Raw genomic sequence first — 22,636 nt, 5'->3', positions numbered from 1 at the left:
GGGATGATCTTCTGAGGCCAGACATGAAAACATCTAAACAGAAAGCATAGCGGATGGATAAAAGTCTATCCACTGTCTAGTATAGTCAAATGGTGACACCGATGATCTTGAAAACAAGAATTTGGCAACGGACTTTGATTAGTACTGTATACACCATCTATAGCCTTTAATTTGGGTTTTGATAATAATGGGGAAGGAAAGTAATCTGCAGCAATAAAACAGATTTATTTTTCAATGTCTTGCTATGAAACAGGGCTTAAAAAATGCTTTAGGCCTTCACCCAGAAATTGCAAACAATATTAAGGCTTGCAAACTCACTATTCACAATAGCACATAAGTAATACAAGTTTTATTATCATAAACAATCTAATCACTTCAGTAAATGATTTCTGTACCAATACGAAAGGAGTATGTTGTCAAAACTTACTTCACTATTGCTGTAGCGAGCCAACTCTGAGATGAAGCGCATGTGGTCTTCTCTAATCTGGATCATCTGCTCACAGATGTTGTACTGAGGACTACTGCTGGATGAGGTGCAGGTCCATCTGTTTCAGAGCAGCAGAAAGAACATTAATACCTTGCAAAACCTTAAGAGCCTTCATCTAAAAAGATGCTACAGAGTTGAATATTATGTATTACTGCAGCTCAGTCTGTTTTAATGTCTTTTTATTAACTATTATACTGACACAACTTGCTGGATTACTTTAGCTATGAAAGCAATGAAATATGCATGGTATTAAAACAGAAATATTATTTAATAAATAAATAATAAGAGCCTCATCAATCATCCTCTTTTCCTGGTAATCCAACATACCCTATATTACACTTTGGGGCAGATGTTTGAAGCTTGTGGAACCAATGCTTATCAACTGCGTATATATAATCCACAATATAGCTTTTCTAAGATGGATGTAAAAGTCTTCTTACAAAATTACACTCATTTAAAAAAGTTAGAATCCAATTTAATCAATCAGGCTTAAAGTAAATCTGTACTAGCTGCAGGTTTCATTTGCTACCTGTTAGGGACGTGTAGCAAGTACCGCATACTCTACCTTAAAATTGCTTCTCCAGTGCCTAATCTGCTGTTGAAGCTTCTGAGTAAAAGGGAACGGTCCTCTGCCTCCCAAAAATCAGTGCTGAGTGCCTTAGTAGCCAATGCTCAGGAGTCAGAGGAGCAGAGAGCCGGTGACTCAACAGTCATCTCTGCTCACGAAGCACTGAGAACTGACCGATCAGCGGTCTTTGATAGCTCAGCTCTCAGAAGCGGCGAGAAACAGATGCAACAGTCAGAGTCAACATCAGATCGATGCTGCACCCACCAAGGTAAGTATGATTCCTATTAAAAAAAAAAAATTCAAACTTCTCCTTAAATTATACTAATCTGGAATTTTACGTTTACTTGTTGCAAACACGAGGGTCTGTGACTCCAATTGCAGAAAGCAGAGGGTAACCATAACAACTAGCATTTTGAAGAAGAGGTCAGCAAGGGGAACATTCTTCTCTCATGTGAGGTTGAATAACTAAAGTATTGGATATAGACTGGTAAAAGAGAAAAAATAACTCTTAAAGTCGAAAGGAAAATTGCTTACCTAGACTTATTTTCCTCATAATGGGCACTGGTCTTAATGTATCTTGCCAATTCTATTTGCATGTCACCAAACAAGGGCACCACCTGTAGCTGCTGTACTCAGGAGGGACAAAACACAAGCAGACAGTACCACTGTGAATACAATATGATATCAATGATCATAGCTTATAAAGCACATTTGCCAATCAAACATTGCACTCACTAGTCTTGTAAAACATAAAAAAATAAAAAAAACAGTAAATGGCAGCACAATGGCTAACCTCAAAGCTCATCTCCAAGCAATTGTTTTATTTTGGCTTTGGGCAGAGTAGACAAGCATTAAAAATTCCATTTGGGTTCATAATCCTGTCTGTGACCCCAATGGCCTATTTTCCTTACTGTCTGTCTTGTGAAGAAATGGAGGGGGGAAGAGAGGGGTGTCTGTCCTAACAGAGATGAGAAGTAAAATCCACGGGTTGGGGAAACCGCCTACAGTAAAAACATGGCAGGGGTTGTTTGTCTTCTCTGCTCTGTCCAAACTAAAAAATAATTTTGGCTGTATTTATTACTTTGAGTAACCATGAACAATTAAGCCGAGGAATGGCAGGCTTAAATATGGGTCAAAAGGCAACATATTCAATGTATACAATGTACAGTGAGTACATCAGCTTTTTCATGCTTTCATTTTACCTTAAAGAACTTGTCAATTTTGGTCAGGTTTATTCTCTTTTTAGCATCCAGTTTGTAGATGTTGCTCACATTCCCATCCATGAGGTACAAGCCAAACCCCATCACCTAGAAACCAATCAAAGAAATATTGAATTAATGTATACACATCACATGTAACCCACAAGCGCTTAGCTATTGAACAGAGTGAACAACTGGGAAGGCTGCACAACAGAGTATTAAAAAGTGAAAGTTTAACTTTAGGAAAAAAATAATAAAATACACACATTTTTTTTGCAGGAAAAAAAGAGTCCACTTCTTATTTCCCATAGGACCCTGCAAAGCATTGCACCTGTGATGAATGAATTTTGGGTGGAATGTCAGGCTCCTGCAGATGCTTCCTCCAGCTCTCTGTCATACCTCTGTAAGAGAGCTGGAGGAAGGGTCAGTGGAGAAGAACCTGCATAGTCAAGGGAGGGAGGCCTCTAGGGAGGTGGGAAGTGGGTACTAAATTCAGGTAGAACGTCACACACACAGAGGGCGGGGCGTAACCGGATGTGGAGGTGAACGGAGGTGTGTGAGTCTCCTCCTCGCTCCAGCTCCCTGCTGCTGCTCATGACGGATTGATCCGACTTTGAATGCATCACTGACCGTGCTTCCTGGTCTCCTCCTCGCTATCCTATTAGCCCTGTTATCCTGCTAACCTAACCCTGTGGCGCATCCCTACCTGGCGGATCCCGGCAAAGAAGGGGGAAGTGGGCAGCAGTAGCGGGGCTCGGTAAAGCTGTAAAGCCAAGGGGAGACTGGCTGTTTACACCAGGCTCGGGCGGTTGCCCGGCAACGCTCCATGCTCTCGCGGGAGTTGTGAGATCCACGCATCTTGTCAGTGAAGAGTGGTAAGCGGCGGGCAGCTCAATCTGCCCGGGAAGCCGAGGGAAAGAAGGATTGAAAAAAAAGGGGAAGCAACTACACAGCAGTCCTGGATAACAGGGGGTCCCGCTGGAAGGGCTTCATCATGCTGAGTGCTGGCTGGCTTCGCTCCTGAGAGGCTGTGAGGTAATAACCTAGAACTACTTCCTTTTTCAGAATAACAGCACATTATGCTGAGTTTTTGCTGACAGGCACCAGAGTACTTATTGATGTATGTTATTTTTTAGTTCAAGTTGCATTAGTCTTTGAACAACATTCTGGCTCACTAAGGAATAGAGGAATAGGGGAACTCGTACTGGCCACCTTTTCCGTCATAGCTTCTCGGGATAACTGACATATATACTGGGTAAAAATGAAAGAAAAAGGGAGAGGAGCACCCCCAGCACCCCCAGCACCCCCATGAGGGCTCCCTTGCGCAGACTACCCGGGCAGCTAAGGAGAAGGGGAATCTTGCAGCGTCCGCATCAGCAGCGGCATCTAAGCTGGAGAAATTTGCCCATACTCCCTCGAACTCCCCAGCTAAGGGTACTCAGCAACTCCAAGAGAAGACTCTGACGGGAGGCACAGGGGACAGAAAAAGTTTAAGTAAAACTACATCAGCATCATTAACTACTACGAAAGCTATGAATAAAAAAAGCCCTGAAAGGGACCCCCCGGGAAAAATGACTGAAGTTAATCCTGATACCGAGGTACTCAGTGAACCCGAACCTACATTGAAAGAGGTACGGAGTGCAGTTAACGCTTGTAGGGGATCACTGAGTGATTTATGTGACCAGTTAAGAGGCCTTAAAGAAGGACTGTGCTCTATGAGTCAAGAATTACAGAATGCTGTGGAAAAGACTTCCAATTTAGAGGAGAGGCTAAGCCAAGTAGAGGATATTTTACATCCTATGAGGCAAGAGTTTAAATTGATGCAGACCCAGCTGGATACTTATAAAATCAAAATGGATGAAATGGAGAATCGCCTCCGCAGACAAAATGTGAGGGTCCTAGGCCTCCCAGAAGGAAGCGAGGGGTCCTGTCCAGAAGTATTCCTGGAAAGGTGGCTTAGGGAGGTTTTCGGGGCGGAGACTTTTTCTCATTTTTTTGCCATTGAGAGGGCTCACAGGGTGCCCACCAGGTTAATCTCTCCAGGCTCCCGCCCTAGACCACTGATCATGAAGCTGTTCAGCTATAAGGATAAAAAAACAGGACTAATGCAGAAAGCTAGGGAAAAGGGGGACATTTTCTATAAAGACACTAGAAATTCAATATACCCAGATTATTCCCCGGACCTGCAAAAGAAAAGGGCAGGATTTGTTGAAATTAAGCGCAGCTTGAGGAACATGAAAATTCCATATGCACTGCTTTACCCGGCGCGGCTACGTATCGATGTTCCAGGAGGGACACAATTCTTTGACTCAGTTGATAGGGCCACAAAATGGCTGGAAGAAAATAAAAAGAACTTTTAGAGTCGGAGTAATATCAGCTGATTGATATTTTTGTATATTTTTTCCTTTGTGTTTTTTTTTTGCAGCAGGGACTGGAGGGGGAGGGAGGGCGTTTGATGTGTTGAAGAAAACCATTTATGAGAGCTTACAAAAGGTGGAGGATGATTGTTTTGTGGTTAATAGTGCTACAGGTGATTGAGGTTGGAGGGGGGGAGGGTAGTGTGAGAGGGGTGGGAAAGTCAAGCAGGGGAAAGTTCTTTTTTTTTGCCCCTGCTTGGGTGAGCAAGGGGGGAAAAGAGTTGGGGAATGAGAAAGTTGGTTGGGTTAAACAGGTCACAAGGAATGCTCCTAGGGTAGGCCAAGGAAGGCAGGGGGGGAGGGGGATGGACGGGCACAAGGGTAAAGAAGTATGTAAGATCCAAATAATATTAAAGGGTTGTAATACACTATTATTAAAATCACAAAGGGTAAAACCATCACATAGGTTTTTGAAACACTTATCTACATTTAAAATTTGTAAAAGAAAATTTAGTAGGTTTAAAAGGGATGGGAAACCTTGCACGTGAGCTTGTAGACAAATATTTGATATTGGCGGGTTTAACTAGGGGAGCTCTTAGTGTTCACCACCACAAGAGGCAGATCTCTATGCCCCTGTTTTCTTTTTTTCCTTTTTCTTAGAGATGTATATTTATTTATCTGTATTCATGTTTATAATTTAAAGGAGGGTTAGAATGGTAGGAATAACCTCATGGAATATCCGGGTTATGGGGGATCCCATTAAAAGAGCCACTGTATTCTCAGAGTTGGAATCACAGGGTGCGGACCTGGTGTGCTTACAGGAGACACACCTCACCAATGAGTCTAAATTATTAATCCGGAATAAAAAATTTCAAGCACAATTTCATTCAGTGCACACCTCTTATTCGAGAGGAGTGTGTATATTGGTCAAAAAGGGGATGGTGTTCTCCTGTAGGGACGTTAGGATAGATACGCTGGGTTGCTATGTTTTCTTATTTTGTACAATAGAGGGTAAACCTTTTGTTATAGCTAATGTTTATATTCCCCCTCCCTTCAAGATGGAGATTCTGTATCGCCTCTTAGAATATGTTGAGGATAAAAAGGGACACCCCACTTATAGTGGTGGGCGACTTCAACATGGTTCTTAATGGTAAAATTGATAGGTTCCCCCCAAGAGCAAGGGAGGATAAGGCAACTGAGGGACGGCTCACTCAGCTGCTTGAAGAGATTGGGTGGTGCGACCTCTCGAGAATCCGCAACCCAGAGGAGCGGCAGTACTCTTGCTTCTCTGAGTCGCATGGCACTCTCTCTCGCATAGATATGGCTGTGGGAAATAGGGGGGTGCTTTCACTATTAGGAAAAATAGAGTATAGGCCGAGAGGGGTATCGGACCATTCCCCTTTGACGCTGACAATAAATACCCGCAATAGATGTACTGAGAGATCATGGGCATTAAACCCAACATGGTTGGAGATTATAGGAAAAACAGAAGATATATCAGAAAAAATAGAAGAATTTGTGGTAATTAACTCAGGGTCAGCGCCGCAGGGGATGGTCTGCGACTCTTGGAATGCGTCTGAGGGGTATCCTTCTACAGAGTATAACACGGGTTAAGAGACAATCAAGAGAAAAGGGGGACCAGATTAGGAAAGAGGTGTTGGAATTAGAAAAACAATACGTGGCGGACCCAAGCCCTGGAAAACGGGAGCTCTGGGTAAAAAAGCAGCAGGAGTATAAGATGGACATACTTAAAAATGCTGAAAATAAGAGACTATTCCAGAGGCAGAGATTCTTTGGGGAGGGGGAAAAAGTGGGCCATATGTTGGCATTATTAGCTGATACTAACTCACCCTCTTCAGTGATCGCTGCGATTCGGACCTCTAGTGGGGAAATCTCGTCAGATCCCTTGATGGTTAATAAGGTATTCTTTGAATATTATAGTAACCTATATAAATCGCAACAACAACTAAAAGTAAGAGAGATAGAGAATCTCTTAGAGGGTGTCAGCCTGCCTTACCTCTCTGAAAGTGAAAGGACTAGTCTGGATTCCCCCATAACCCTTGAAGAAGTACAGCAAGCAGTAGTAGATATGCCTAATCAGAAAGCCCCAGGCCCTGATGGCCTGCCTGTGGAAATCTATAAGTATTATGGGGAGGCGTTAATCCCAGAACTCTTGAAGACATTGAATTGGGCGATTACTAATGGCAGTTTGCCCTCCTCAATGACTGAGACCAACATAGTTCTGATAAAGAAAGAGGGGAAAGACCACCTTGAAGCAGCTTCATACAGACCCATTTACCCATTTCGTTACTATGCTCCGACATAAAAATCTTGGGAAAAGTAATGGCTACTAGGCTAAAAAAAATATATTTTAGAGCTAGTGCACCCGGACCAGTCAGGGTTTATCCCAAATAGATCTACCAGTATTAATATCAGAAGGGCATACCTGAACCTCAGTCACCGGCAGGGACCAGGAGCTCCAGGGCGGTCCTCGCATTGGATATAGCTAAGGCGTTCCATAGCCTGGAGTGGGAGTATCTCTGGTGGGTACTGGAGAGGTTTGGGTTTGGCCCGAAATTTATTAAATGGGTGAAGACCCTGTATTTCCATCCAAAAGCTAGGCTAAAGATCAACAGCGAATATACGGAGTGGCTATCCCCTGAGAGAGGGACGAGGCAGGGGTGCCCACTCTTGCCCCTGTTATTCGCGTTAGCAATGGAGCCATTAGCAGAGGTTATAAGACACCCGCCTGGAATACAAGAACTCGGAGAGAGGAATAGGCCGGAAAAAGTGTCACTTTATGCTGATGATGTGCTGGTTTTTCTTGGGGACACGGGACCATCCTTTGAAAAGGCAATACAATTAGTGTAAAGATTTGGGAGGTCATCGGGCCTGGTAGTTAATTGGGAAAAATCAACACTGCTTCCGTTAGACGCAACATGTAATAGTCGAAGGGGGGGTATGCCGAGATTGAGGGTAGTGGAGAAGATGCGCTATCTGGGTATAGTTATTTCAACTGACCCGGCACAATATATAGGGGATAATCTAGTCCCTCTATTGGAAAAATTTAGAAGGAAAAGTGTTATTTGGCGCCAACTCCCGTTATCCCTGGCAGGTAGAATTGACTTGATTAAGATGGTTTGGATGCCACAATTATTGTATGTACTCCACAACTCCCCAGTCTGGATTGGGAAGAGCTGGTTTCTAAAAATAAACACCTTATTTAGAGAATTAATATGGAAGAAAGGACAGGCAAGGATCAAATTACAAACGCTACAGCGCCTGGTCGGGGAAGGGGGGTTGGCAGTACCTCACCCCTATAGCTACTTCTTGGCGGCGCAATTACAACATCTAGGAGGCTGTGAATATCAGGGCCTGTTGAATACTAACGCGAAACTTATGATGCATGATACCCCACACGGGTCCCTGGCAGAGGCACTAGAGGCGGGGACATTTCAGGAGGGACCTCCAACATATAAACTAATCATTAAAGTCTGGCAAGCTACTAAGAGGATTATGGGTTACGGAGGTCACACTGAATTTTCACCCATATGGAATAATAAGGGTCTGAAGGAGTTGTTAACATTGGAAAAAACTGGATATGGGTCCGCCACAGATAATGTAGACTGGCGCAGTTATACAAAGGTAAAACCCTGAAATCTTTCATTGAGCTAAGACGTGAATAGGGGATTCCAAATAACACTTTTTACACTTATTTAAGATCAGGCACGCACTTAACAGTCAATTTAGTAACTGCCCATTAGGATGGTGCAATGCACCTCTCCTCAATAAAATTATTAGAGCAAATACCACTAAGGCCATGATAGCAATAATAAGCGGACAAATCTCGGATAGATTGCTTGCTCTGCAAACGACTCTGGATGTCAGGGAAAGGTGGACGAGGGAGGTGGGGGAGATCACGGATAGCCAGTGGAAGGGAATTTTGAAGGCCAGCCCATTGGTGTCGGTCTCTCCATCGCAGCAGGCGTCGCACCTTTTTCTGATACATAGGGCCTACTACACCCCTAAGAGATTATTTAGGTTTGGTCGTAGACTGGATGACTTAATACACATGGTGTGGAGATGCCCAAAACTGGCGAGATACTGGTCAGGGATAATTAGTATTATAGAAACTAGGTTTAAAATTAAGCTAAAACAGGAGGCCAGGGTATGTATCCTCGGCCTGCTAGGGGAAGGTGTGGGGTGCAATAATAAGAAAGTCGCTATAGGGAGGTGCCTCTATCAAGCCAAGAAAAAACAGTCTATATCAGGAGAAGTAGCTACGATAAATTCACAAAAATTTGGAGTTACTGGCTGCAATGGTTGGGTACAGCCCCCTGACCTGGATTCAACCTGAAAAGAGCCTAAGGTATTGGAATACCCGCTAGTAAAGTATAGAGGCAAAGGAGATCCAGTGAAAAGAGGACTAACAGCTGATGTGATGTTAGCATAAAATATTGGTTATGCAACTTTTTAATAGTTCAGCAATAGGGGAGGATGGGAGGGGGTGGGGGGTCGGGAAGGGGTATAGGAGTTTCAGATAGGATTCAGGTCTCATTGTTTCTCTTTTTCATGGATGAGAGTAATGTATTTTTGTATAATCGGACCTGTTAATTTTCGTAACTGGATGTGTAAACTATAATGCCTTTTAACTTCTTTTTTTTTTTTGTAACAAGAAAAAACCAATAAAGAATACTGAATTTAAAAAAAAAATTCAGGTAGAACATGATCCTGAAAGGTGAACTTGGCCTTTAAAACTTTTCTTCGCAGGGAGACTTAAATCGACATGGTTTATTTAAAGTAGAACTAAAGGCAAACACTTTTTGTTCATTTTGGATGGAGTAAAGAAAGGTATATCCCGGTCAGATTTTTTTTTGCTATCTGTGCCCCACTGGGGAAATTTTCCTTTGCTTCTTATCCCATAGTCAAAACAAGTGAGAGAACATTCCTCCAAAGTGTCACCGGAACTAGTGCCCCCCATTGGAAGTTTTCCCCTTTATTAATGTTTTAGGACAACCTCCAATTTGGGATTTTTTCTTATTTAAATTTTCGGTGTTAACGATAAACATGACAGAACGTGAATCTCGCTAACGGGAACACCGACAGCAATAGAGACTTGACAGGTGTTCAAACCCCCTTAGTTTTGCCTTTAATTATACATTAATGGCTACATAAAAGGAAAGGTGAACATAGAACACTAGGCACCAATCATGAAAGTACAATCAGGCATGTGTTATTAATACTTTTTTCCTAAACGACCAAGGATTTAACTTCACCAACATATTACTGTAGAGATCCGCTGAATTTTTAAGATATACTTTTATCAATTTTGAGATATTTTGACTGTAAATGGTTTACCGCACCTTAAATACAATACAACTAACCTCAGGCTGGAGGTAACAACGAATTAGCTATTGAGCAGAATTACGAAATAAAATAATTCACGAATATTTGTTGTTTGTTGATTGAACATTTTTAGATGATAAAACAACCCCATCTTAGTGAACTGAACCTACTGCTCTGAAGGAAAACTTGACGTAAACATCAGACCTTAGTAATATTGGATCTAAGCACTACACACACTTGGGCAGTCAAATGCATGAGAAGGTGATATAAAGTCCTGTTAATAGCACTTTTGGAGCATTTTAACAAAAAAAAAAAAAATGTATCTGCGTTAGAAATGATGGTCATAGCCTGAAACATAAACAATACATGCATTTAAATATAAGCTGATACCCTTCCCTGGTCCCATTATACTAGTCTCCCATCTATGGCTTAGATTAGGGATCTCCGAACTACAGCCCTCCGGCTGGTGCGGAACTACACATCCCATGAGGCATTGTAAAACTCAAGACATTCACAGACATGACTAGGCATGATGGGAATTGAAGTTCCCGAACAACTAGAGGGCCAAAGTTTGGAGACCCCTGATTTAGCGAGAATGTGTTTTACAATTGTCTATAAATTAGGGATGGTGCCTTAACAGGAAGTGAAGGGCAGATCTACCCATGATTGTTTGATAGTAACCCCCCTCCCTTGACATACGTAAAATATGTATTAAAAAGTCATTAAATAATATACATAAAAAATTTTTGCAAAACAAAAAAAAAATTTTTCAAACATGAAAGTGTGAACCTGCCAAAACAGCTTAATGAAAATGCCCGATAAGAGCAAGAAAATGGGGCCAGCTAGATGTGCAGGCTTAGTCAAAAGAAAACTGCTTTTCAAGTCACATACTGATACAAGTTGCAAACTAAGCTCACTTAAGTCACATAAGTCACAAACTTAGCCCATTTAAAAGAAAAGATCTAGTTTCCACATGTCTGCAAACAATCGTGATCTTTGCTCGTAAAGAAGACTTTTTGCTTATCCAAATTTCCTGATTAAACAGCTAAGATTATTGACTTTGTTGCAGGAGGTGCCATATGTCAGTCCTTGTCATTCCAGCGCACTGAGACCAGCCATGATTCTGGTTTATTAAAGGCAAGATCCACACATTACTTTAGATAATTTGTTCTTCTCTTTCAATTTGGAAAACTTGCCTGTTCCACTTCTAACTACCAGGTGTACTCCTCTGTGAGAGACCTAGCCGGGACAGAGGCTTTTGCAGGGGACTGAATGCCAGCCTCTGTCACATCCTCATTGTTCTATACAACATCAAAAAACCTGACTGGACTAAAATGGAAATAACTGTACCTCCATCAGGCTGTTTACGGCCACCCTATTACTATATGTGCAAGGCAAGACCCACATTAAATTCACGCAGAAAAAAATCTTTGTGGTAAATCAGACACAAGATCCCTTCAAAGCATTTGTGCTAAACAATGACCAAGCAGGTTGTTAAGCGATCCAACTAATGCCCACTGTTAAAAGTCTAAGTTAAAAGAAAAAAAAAAAAAAAAAAAACTACAAGAAACGCACAAGGGACCTTAGTTACCTTCAGTAATATGTGTCCCTTGTGCTTCTGTCTTCTAGTTCAATAGTAACCTTCCTCCTCCGATGTAGTACAGCATTCTATGAATGGAGGAGCTGGGCAGAAAGTGTGGGCATAGTCAGGCACTCTTGTTGAGTGCTTTGACAGCTTCTCAGTTCTTTTAACCCCAACCTCACCGGAAGAGGATGGTGGCGGGGGCTTCAGAGAAGGAAGATTACTACTGAACTAGAACACGGAAGCACAAAGCACCATAATGAAGGCAAGTAAAGTCCCTTCTGCTTATTTTGTATTTTTTTTAGCCAAACTTAAGCTTTAAGCACTTTGATTTGTGATGAAGCCACTTCACAGGGTAGACATGAACGAAATGACTGAGCTTTGAGCAAGCAAAATCCCCCAGGGAGCAACCATTATACAGAGACTTACCATTTCTTCCTTAGGAGTAAACATTTCACACTTCTACAAAGAACAAATGATCATTCTAAATCCATACACAGCTTCACTTTTCAGGCATATCATTAGGAACTTTGTGATATACTTATCCTTAGGATTGTCAAACGGCACAATTCAGTTTAACCTACTGGTGGGTAAGCTGTGTTATTTCATAGATACAGCATGGTGCCACTTTTATTACCAACTCCCTCTTAAACACACTTAACGTACAAAGGCAGTCTGTTTTTCTCCTTACTTTTAGTAGCATGTGCTTCTCCCCAGGCGTCAAGTACATTTTGTTGTCATAGTAGTCAACGCACAAGTTCACTATGTCTGCAAGAAGTTCTTCATAGCCTGGAATGACTTCCAGTTGCTGCTGTAATGACTGCAACAAAAACAATACAGCAGATAAGTGACGCATCTCAGTACCAGATGGCAGGCTGCAATATTGTACTCTCTTTCTAATGTTATAGCAATTAATCAAAATGTAATCATTTCGTAACAGCCAAACTATCCAATGGCAGTTTTGGTACAGGTCTTAAGGTTTACACATTTACTTATGTGTTAAGGACAGTTTATGACACACTCAACACACATTCATATTGTCTCTAAGACTATATACAACCATTTAGTATATCTCAGTTTATCAGACCTGGATGTATTGGTTTTCTTTTTTTTCCCCAGGCCAAGCACATTTTCTGCAAGTACAGAAACATCTGGTGATCCTGACTGGCAACTAGTAACCTCTTAACATTCTGTGTACTACACTGAAAACTCATACAATGTTATCAGATTTACCAGTTCTCTTCTGTGAACTACAAAATACCTCGGCTCTTCTGTAATGGATATGAGGAGAGCAGGATGGGTATGTAGTCTAAATCTTAAAATACTATGTATTTTAAGGACATAGTGAACTATGAGCTTTTATATTTTACATATTCCCGTTGTTTCCGAGGTGGGCTGGAGTGAAGCTTGAGGGATTACTTGGGTAAAACCCATAGCAGATGTGTTTGGGATTTTATCCTAAAATGTTATTGGCTTCTCAGTAGTAGGAGAGCCATTGGGCTCTGGTAAGCATCCATCCACACTTTTGCCTTTCTGGATTTCTGGGAGCTTTCCTTTTGGATATTTGGAGGACCCCCTACACCTTTGTGGACTTTGTTGTGCACATGAACACTGTTTATTACTGGGCTCACTTTATTTTTTTAAGTGTATAGTTTACATATCACCTTTTTGGTTGTACTTTTGATAAGAGCGCTGCACATTACATATTTATTTATACCACTGCTGTGGCACTGTCCAACTCTACCCTGACTGGGTAACCTTGAAGAAGAGAGTGTCCAATGTTGTAAGAGATAATCTGATGGCTCTCAGTTCCAAAATGCAGAACCATGTCCCCTGGGCAGTCAGGGAGTTGTAAACTCCACCTCAGCGTGTAAGGCTGGCATCCAATGTCACCATCTTCCAGGGCATGTGAAGGAATGGCTTTCCTAATACCAGGGTAGGATTGAAGATCCACCATAATAGGGAGAGCTTTGGCTGGACAGAAGCACTAGGAAATCCAAGGATTGGATTTGCTTGATCCATGTCATGAGTATGTTGGATTGAAGAAGTCTGGAGTTTAATTGGGCTAAGGGAACTGTCATAAAGGACGATACCATCAAGCCAAGGACCCACATGCAGAAGCAAACTGAGTGGTGCTGTTTTGACCTAAGGGTCCTCATGTGGTTACTTAGTAAAGCAACTTTCTCCTGAGAAAGGAGAATTACATCTTGAGCTGTGTCAAAGATTAGACCCAGGTACTCTGGAAACGCCGGGGGCCCGATGCTGCATCTGGCCCCTGACGTTTCTGCACTGAGAACCGAGTCATCGAACATTGCCGAAGGCTCGGTTCTCTTGGCTCCCCGAGCAGAGAGTTGCTGCCTGTCAATCAGCAGCTCTGCTCCTCCATGCTCACTGGAGCGCTGAGCTGTGGAGGAGTGGGGAGCGAGACGGCTATCAGTCCAGGCACCTGGCGGATCCAGATTCCCAAAGTCTGGATGACGCGGTGGCTGGACTGCTTTTGTTAACGTCAGCAGAGAGCGGACTTCAGTCCGCTCTCTGCTGAAAGCGGGTCAAAGGAGTGCAAAAGGAATTGCACTTCTGTGACCCATAGGAGAAGCCCAGCCAAACAAGCTCAGGCTGGACTTCTCCTTTAATGCCCTGGGTATGCAGAAGATCCAGAATCAGGTCAATTCTGTAAACACTTATTCTGCAGAGGAGAGATCTAATGATAGTGCTACTAATTGGAACGGTTAGTCTGCCACAGCAAGATGCAGAAAGCATTGATGCAAGGGGAAGATGGGGATGTGTAGAAATGCATCTTGTAGGTTTACTGATGCCAGAAATGTCCCTTGTCTGAGAGCAGCACTGACAGATCTTGCAGATTACATTTGGAACTTTGTTATGCAAAGAAATCGGTTTCGCAATTAAGCCCAGTATGGTTTTGGGACTTGTAAATCGTTGAAATAGAATCTTAGAAAACATTCTTCTAAAGAAACTGGTACAATCAACCTTTGTGCCTGAAGTTGGTGCACTGAGGTCAATAAATCTCCTTTTTCCTTTGGTCTGAAGTCACCAGACTGGAAGGCAAAAAGCAACAAGTTAACAGAAAAACAGAGAGAGAAAAAAATAAATTTTTATCTTTTTAAAATTACAGACCAGACTCATGGGTCTGAGACATCTTGGATCCAGACTGGTGAAAAGACAAACAGTAGATCCTGCACACCAAGGAGTGTGGGCATAGCTTTTGGGCAAGCCTTGTGGATCTGGGAGTCCAGAGCTGGTGACAAAAGAAGTGCCAAGCCTTGGTCTGGAAGTTGATGCCTGGAGAGAGTGAAAAGGTGCCTTTTGCTGAGTGGATGTAGTAGCCATAGGAGGAGAATTGTGAGTTTTTTTATGGGGTAGGAGTACCTTTTTCCAGTGACTTGCATATTGGATTTATCAAGGGATTCCCCAAATAGGAGTTCACCATCAAAAAGGCATGCGTTGAAGATATTTCATACAAGCAGGTATATTAGACCAAGCTTTTAACCACAAATCCTGCAGGTATGCACAGAGATCAGTGAAATTCTAGAAACCTGGTGAAATACACTCTCTAGAGCACAAACATAACAATAAGACTGAGGGCATCAGTTGCAATTGTTCTGAGAGCGCAGAGTCAAAGATAGGTTCCTATTCTGTTCAGAGTAACCAGGAAAATTTAGGTAAGGGAACACGTCTCCCAGGACACCCCTGAGAGATCACAGCTCCCCACAGGAGGTGTTCCTGACAGACCGGAGGAAAAAAAAAAAAAAAAAAAAAATGAAGAAGAGGAGTGGGTGTAGGCCTCCTTTTAAGGCTGGGATCACATACAAGTGGGGCCCGGTTCTATGCAGAGTTCGGTACGGATTTCATTCAGCGGTTGAGGTGCAAATGTGATACTGAAATTGCACCTAAACCGGACAAAAATGCACAGGATCTTTTTTAATTCGCACCGTAATTGGCCTGGATATATGTGAACTGGCTTTCCATTGCCGGTCTGGTTCATGTAATGCGGATCGGATGCGGTTCAAAACACCTCCGATTTGCATATGTGAACTGAGCCTAAAATAATTCTATGATGAGGCGTTTCCTGTCGCCTGTGGGAGGGGCCATGATCTCTCAGGTGCTGTCCTGAAAGTGGGGTTCCACCCAAAAAACAAAAATACCTGTAAAAATTCTAAAAACAAAAACAAAAAAACATTTGAATATTTTTTTTTTTTTCACTTACCTCTAAATGCCTGTTGCTAGGTGGTCCCTCGTAGTCTGCCTGTTCCTTTGCCTGGGCTGGTGACATCACTTCCCCCCAGGCACAGGAAGTGCTCCGCTCTGCTCCCTCCCTCCTGTCAATCATCTGGGACCCATTACAGGTCCCAGGTGATTGAGCGGCCAATCACGGCACGCTGCGCCGCTCGCGCATGCGCAGTGGGTGCCCGGCTGTGAAGCCACAGCCCGGCGCCCACAGTTGAAATGCCGGTGTTCTGCCATATAGTGTCCTCCTATCAGATAGTGTCCGCTCCGTACTGCGCAGGCGCAGCGCTTGCGCAGTACGGAGCAGAAGGAGATGCCGAAAATGTCCGAAGTTGATCAGCTGACCATCAGCTGTACACGGCGCTTCGGCAGTTCTTAGCGATGGCAGTGTAAGAGGGCCCCTCGCGGGCTCGCTTCGCTCGCCACGCTTCGGGCACGGCCTCGCTGCGCTCGGCAACTATATATTCTCACTCTATGTCCACTTGGATAGTAGGGAATGATCCTGGACATAGGGTGAGAATAAAAGCGCAGGCGCCGTGTACAGCTGATGATCAGCTGTCAAACTTCGGAGACTTTCGGCGTCTCGTTTGTCCTCCGTACTGCGCCTGCGCAGTACAGGGAGGACACTATATGATAGGGGACTGTATTTGACAAGACACCAGCGCCGACGAGCGGAGGGGGGGGACGAGCGGGGCTTCGATCCCCCGCATCGCTGGACCCAGGGACAGGTAAGTGTCCAATTAAAAGTCAGCAGCTGCAGTATTTGTAGCTGCTGACTTTTAATTTTTTTTTTTTTTGACGGCCCCCCTGGGTGGAACTCCTCTTGAAAGAAGTCTTGGGAAAAGTCGTTTTTTACTTAGCCAGTCTTAGTGCCCACAGAGGCATGTTTTGGCTGTGGAGAGTCAGGTAATGTTAGGCAACGACTACTGCACACCACATGAATTAATGTGTCTACAGTAGAGAGAATGTGGTGTGAAGCCATAGCTTGCACCTCCTAAAATGCAGGGGAAGGAAAATCCTCTGCAGTCTACACTTCAAAATCAGGGTCCCTCATACTTTCCTACATAATAGCCTCAAGTAAAGGAGGTTCATTGCACCTGGACAACAAAACAGCTGTCACCCTAAGTGGCGTTTTGAGTTTCAAAATAGGCAGTATGCAGAACGCAAGTCATTTTGCCCTTTTGTCTCAGCCTTCTTGCACCTGTGGTTCCGCCATTGCTAAGTAAGGTATTCACGGAATGCAGAACAGATGGGGGCTTGCATGTCTGGATACAGAAGCTGCTTTAACCCACATGCTGACCATGTTCCTGTGGCGGTTTCTCTGTAGAAGGGTGCAAGACTGCAACAACATGTTGCATGTTTTCAGTGGAAAAGGTGGGAAGGAATGCGTTATTCAAGCGGAGTGACACAGTTAGGTCATCCTCCTGAGACCAAGTCAAGATAGGAGGGGAAAAACCCAAGTGTACATTGCTTGCCCCAGGAAACTTTAGAGAGAAAATTGCAGGTGGAACCATAATAAATGGCTTTGCCCTTCACAGTATGCATACCCCAAAAGGGTTTTCTGAATCTGGGAAACATAGAAATGGACCACAGCCCCGGACCTATATAACATCCTGCAGCAAACTAATGATAGTTGAACACAGAGTCCAATGCCTGCATCAACAAGCTCCATAGTGGGATCTGCATATATATAGTGCACACTGAGGATAACCAATCTGGAAACTGCTAGAGAACCCAGGGCAATAAGCAGTCAAATCTTGGCAGAACCTCCAGAGCAAAAAAATGAACGGTTAAAAAAAAAAAAAAAAAAAAAAACTCATCCAGAGGAGAAGTTCACACCAGTATGACTTGTCATGCTATTTGGAACTGTCACTTTGCATGACAAGTCGCACCCCATTGCTAGTAATAGAACCATTCATACTGCCACAACTCATGACGCAGAGATTATGAAAAAGGTTCCTGCACTATTTTTTACCGTTTTAATTGCGACTTGCATAGACTTCTGTTAAATTAAGTCACAAGCCGCAACAAAAATCAAAGTAGTGCAATTTCAAAGCCGCACCGATGTGATCGGGGCATTAGGGCATAGCCATGCAATAGCCTAGCTGTGTTTCAAGGGGTTCTCCCAACAAAAGCTGCCAATTGCTAGTGAAATATTAAGCACTTCAGCTCCAGAAGATTTACCCCCCTTCCTGACCAGGCCATTTTTTGCTATACAGCACTGCAACTGCAAATTGATGGTCCTGCGACACTGTACCCAAATAAAATTTACATCCTTTTGATGGTATTTAAATCAAATCTGCGTTTCTAATATTTTGCAATATAAACAAAAAAACCATCAATTCTGAAAAAAATATATATATTTTTTACTTTCTGCTATAAAACATATCCCATAAAAAAAAATGTAAAAAAATCTAATTTTTTCATAAATTTAGGCCAATATGTATTCTGCTACATATTTATGGTAAAAAAAATCCCAAAAAGTGTGAATGGATTGGTTTGTGCAAAAGTTATAGCATCTACAAACTATGGGATATATTTATGGATTTTTCTTTAGTAAATGAGCGATCAGCGACTTATAGCGGGACTGCGATATTGTGGCAGACAAATTGGACACTAACACTTTTTGGGGACCAGTGCTAAAAATATGTATTGTCACTGTACTAATGACACTGGCTGGGAAGGAGTTAATATGAGGGGGGATCAAAGGGTTAACTGTTTGCCTAGCTTTGCAGAAACACAGGATTAATGCCTTCCTTACTGACAGAAATGGCAATCTGCCTTGTTAACATAGGCAGATCGCCGCTCTGCCTGTGTCCTGAATGATCAGCGGGTGTCGGCGGACATCGGGTCCATAGGACCCGCTGTGTAGAATCACAGCGGGAGCGAACATTCGGCGGCTCTCAATAGTTACCCAGAAATGCAGGATTACATATACACACACACACACACACACACACACACACACACACACACACATATATATATTATATATACATACACACACACACACAAACACACGATCCTACGCAGCGCAGCCACCCTGTAGCAGTAAAAGTGCTATCGGTTGATCGGCAACAGGTTAAACACATTAAAAGCACTTTGCTATAACTTGTGTGCCGTTTGCACTCCATAGAAAAAAAAAATGTTTTATATGTGGAAATATAACCAGTATTAGATACTTCAGAACAACAGACGCACCCAGTGCATTGGCACTGTATTACAAAATAGAATTATGGACAAATGATGAGAAATGTAAGCAATTACCACATACCTGAGTTATCTTATTGTGATTCGCAAGAAACATGGAGAGATTCTGAGACTCCTGAATAGACTGAGGGTCTGCCATTTTGCGTAAAAACTGTGCTGCCCTTTAGTAAAATAAAAAAAAAATGTAGAAAATGTCAGAAAGATATTAGGTAAAAATATAAAAAAAAAAAAAATTATAAAAAAAAAAAAAAACTACCAGCCTGATACTATAACTTGGAGAATTTTGGGCAAGAAATTAAATCTATAATCAAATGTCAAGTCAAAGGTAAAGATAAATAAGGAGATAAGGGCACCAAATCATATTGTACCGCAGTTCTATGCGATTTGGTGCAGCAAATTGTATTGCATCCCAGTGTAATTTGCAGCCCATTCAAATTAACGGGCTACAAAAATTGCACCACATGGAAATGCATTTCTATGCGATTCCAGTGTGGACCGGCCCTAAAAGTTAAAAAAATGATCTTTCCTAGACAAACTGTATGATCTCTTATGATGGTAGGATCAGCATCCACACCAGCTTCTCTTTCTCTTCAACGAATATCATGTAATCTGATGTTCAAGCCAGTCAAAGTCTTGAAATGAAACAAACAAGATGTGCTTTAACTGCAGACTTTCAGCATTAATTTGAGGGTATTTACATCCAAATCAGGTGAACGGTGTAGGAATTACAACAGGATCAGCATCCACACCTGCTTATCTTTCTCTTCAACAAATATCATGTAATCTGATGTTCAAGCCAGTCAAAGTCTGGAGGAGCATCATATATCACAGCAGGACTGTCAACATGTAACTTTTAGGTGACTCTGGGTCTAATAGGCTGCTGTGGCCATCACAGTGGCTTTACGCTCTTTGTGTTGCATTTCTGATTTATTTTTATTGATAATGCAACAGTAGATGTTTGAACACACTAAACTGATTGGAAGCAAAATAAAACTCCCAGGTAGACAAACAGAATCTAAATAATTATTTTGGGTGCATGGACCCTTTAACAACTACTAATCAAAATAGCATCTGTACTGCTAGGAACAAAGTCTAAGACATCGGCACAATTCTAATCTTTTTGGCTCTATACACTACCACAATGGATTTGAAATGAAACAAACAAGATGTGCTTTAACTGCAGACTTTCAGCTTTAATTTGAGGGTATTTACATCCAAATCAGGTGAACAGTGTAGGAATTACAACAGTTTGTATATGTGCCTCCCACTTTAAAGGACCAAAAGTAATGGGACAATTGGCTGCTCAGCTGTCCCATGGCCAGGTGTGTGTTATTCCCTCATTATCCCATTTACAAGGAGCAGATAAAAGGTCCAGTTCATTTCAAGTGTGCTATTTGCATTTGGAATCTGTTGCTGTCAACTCTCAATATGAGATCCAAAGAGCTGTTACTATCAGTGAAGCAAGCCATCATTAGGCTGATGGGGGAAAAAAAAAAAAAAAAAAAAAACTGTTGGTCTTGCCAGAAATCCAGTGAGCCGACACCTCCCCATCATATAAAGAAGAGGGGAGGTGTTCTGAAGTCCTGTTCTAGGGTGACAACACTGAAAACGCGTCATCATTCCAGAACAGGAAGTATGTTAATGGATGTATTAATGACAGGGTCATCCAGTAAAAATAAAGAAAGCAAAAAATAAATACATATAAAAATACACACACACCTATTTCTAAAGGTGCTATTGACATAAAATTTTCACCATGTCAGTAACAACCCATTAAATTCATACAAAGAAACCAAAACAAATACGTTCAGAAATGAAGTTATTTATAATAAAATGTAATGACACAGGGAAAAAGTATTGAACACGCTAACTGAAATATATTTCATACTTCATACAAAATCCTTTGTTGGTAGTGACAGCTTCATGACGCCTCCTGTATGGAAAAACTGAATTGCTCAGGTGTGATTTTGGCGCATTCTTCCACACAGTCTTCAAATCTTGAAGGTTCCGTGGGCCTCTTCTATGAACTCTGATCTTTAGTTCTTTCCATAGATTTTCTATTGGATTCAAGTCAGGGGATTGGCTGGGCCATTCTATCAGCTTTATTTTCTTTGAAACTAATTAAGAGTTTGTTTTGCTTTGTGTTTGGGATTATAGTCTTGCTGAAATGTACATTTTTCAATTCATTCTTCCTTCAATGTAATGAAGTTTGCCAGTGCCGTATGCTGAAAAATAGCCCAACACCATGATATTCCCACCTCCAAACTTCACTGTTGGTATAGTGTTTTTGGGGTGATGTTCAATGCCATTTGACCTCCAAACATGGTGTGTATTATGGCATCCAAAGAGTTCAATTTTGGTCTCATCTGACCAGACATAATTCTCCTAGTATTTCACAGGCTTGTCTAAATGTTGTGCAGGAAACCTTAAACTAGCTTCAACATGCTTTTTCTTCAGCGTGGTGAGTGTTCATACAGGCCATGGCGGCTGAGTACATTACTTATTGTTTTCTTTGAAACAATTGTACCTGCTAAATTCCAGGTCTTTCTGAAGCTCTCCACGAGTGGTCCTTGGCTCTTGGAGAACTCTTCAGATAATTATTTTCACTCCTCTATCAGAAATCTTGCGAGAAGCACCTGGTCGTGGATGGTTTACGGTGAAATTATGTTCTTTCCACCTTCAGATTATGGCCCCAACAGTGCTCACTGGAACATTCAGAAGTTTAAAAATCCTTCTGTAACCAATGCCATCAGTACGTTTTGCAACAATAAGGTTTCGAAGGTCTTGAGAGAGCTCTTTGCTTTTACCCATCTTGAGATGTTTCTTGTGCGACACCTTGGTAATGACACTGTTTCTATAGGCCATCAGTTGAAACTGAACCAGCGGATATTAATTTGCACTGACAAGGAGCAGGATTGCTTTCCAATTACAGATAGATTTCACCTGGGGTCTTGGCTTTCCATGCCTTTTTGCACCTCCCTTTCTTCATGTGTTCAATACTTTTTCTCCGTGTCATTCTATTTTATTACACATAACTTAATTTCTGAATTTATTTGTTTTGGTTTCTTTGTATGTATGGATTGCATGGGTTGTTACAAACATGTGGTGAAAATGTCATGTTAATAGCACCTAGAAATAGATTTACCTAGAAAAATGGTGACGTGTTCAATACATAGTTTACCTGATAGATATATTTATATCATGCATACACACACACACACACACACACACATATATTTTATGTTATAGTCACAACTAAGGACTGGTACGCTGCAACATATATTTACAGATACAGAGAACACAAGTTGACAATAATTAGTAGTTGTAATAAGATGTATATATGCAAAATGTATAGGAAGTGTACACTATAGTGCTCAGGTTGTATGGCATACTTTAAAGTAATACTAAAGTCTATTTGCTTTTTTTTAGTTAAAAATAATAAACAAACATGTTACACTTACCTGCCATGTACAGTGGTTTTGCACAGAGCAGCCCAGATCCCCCTCTTTTCGGGTCACTCTTGGGTGCTCCTGGCCCCTCCCACCTGTTGAGTGTCCCCACAGCAAGCAGATTGCTATGGGGGCACCCGAGCGGAGCAACAACTCCATGTGCCCATTCAGACACTGAGCTGTGGCCTGGCTT

General features: G+C 42.0%; 1 protein-coding gene across 3 annotated transcripts in view; it reads right to left on the bottom strand.

Moving 5' to 3' along the window:
* Positions 1-22,636, bottom strand: part of CYFIP1 (cytoplasmic FMR1 interacting protein 1) — a 210,402-nt gene that overhangs the window by 124,335 nt on the left and 63,431 nt on the right. For all 3 annotated transcript variants that reach the window (XM_073614611.1, XM_073614610.1, XM_073614609.1), the window contains 5 exons: positions 19,059-19,155; positions 12,231-12,359; positions 2,258-2,362; positions 1,590-1,681; positions 428-545 (listed from right to left, as the gene is read on the bottom strand). In XM_073614611.1, coding sequence (XP_073470712.1) covers positions 428-545; positions 1,590-1,681; positions 2,258-2,362; positions 12,231-12,359; positions 19,059-19,155 — 541 coding nt within the window. The remainder of the gene's footprint in view (positions 1-427; positions 546-1,589; positions 1,682-2,257; positions 2,363-12,230; positions 12,360-19,058; positions 19,156-22,636) is intronic.

Source organism: Aquarana catesbeiana, linkage group LG02 (assembly GCF_042186555.1).
Source record: "Aquarana catesbeiana isolate 2022-GZ linkage group LG02, ASM4218655v1, whole genome shotgun sequence".
Taxonomy (NCBI): Eukaryota; Metazoa; Chordata; class Amphibia; order Anura; family Ranidae; genus Aquarana; species Aquarana catesbeiana.
The sequence above is the reverse complement of the archived record's forward strand: the minus strand, read 5'-3'. Positions and strand labels throughout refer to the sequence as shown.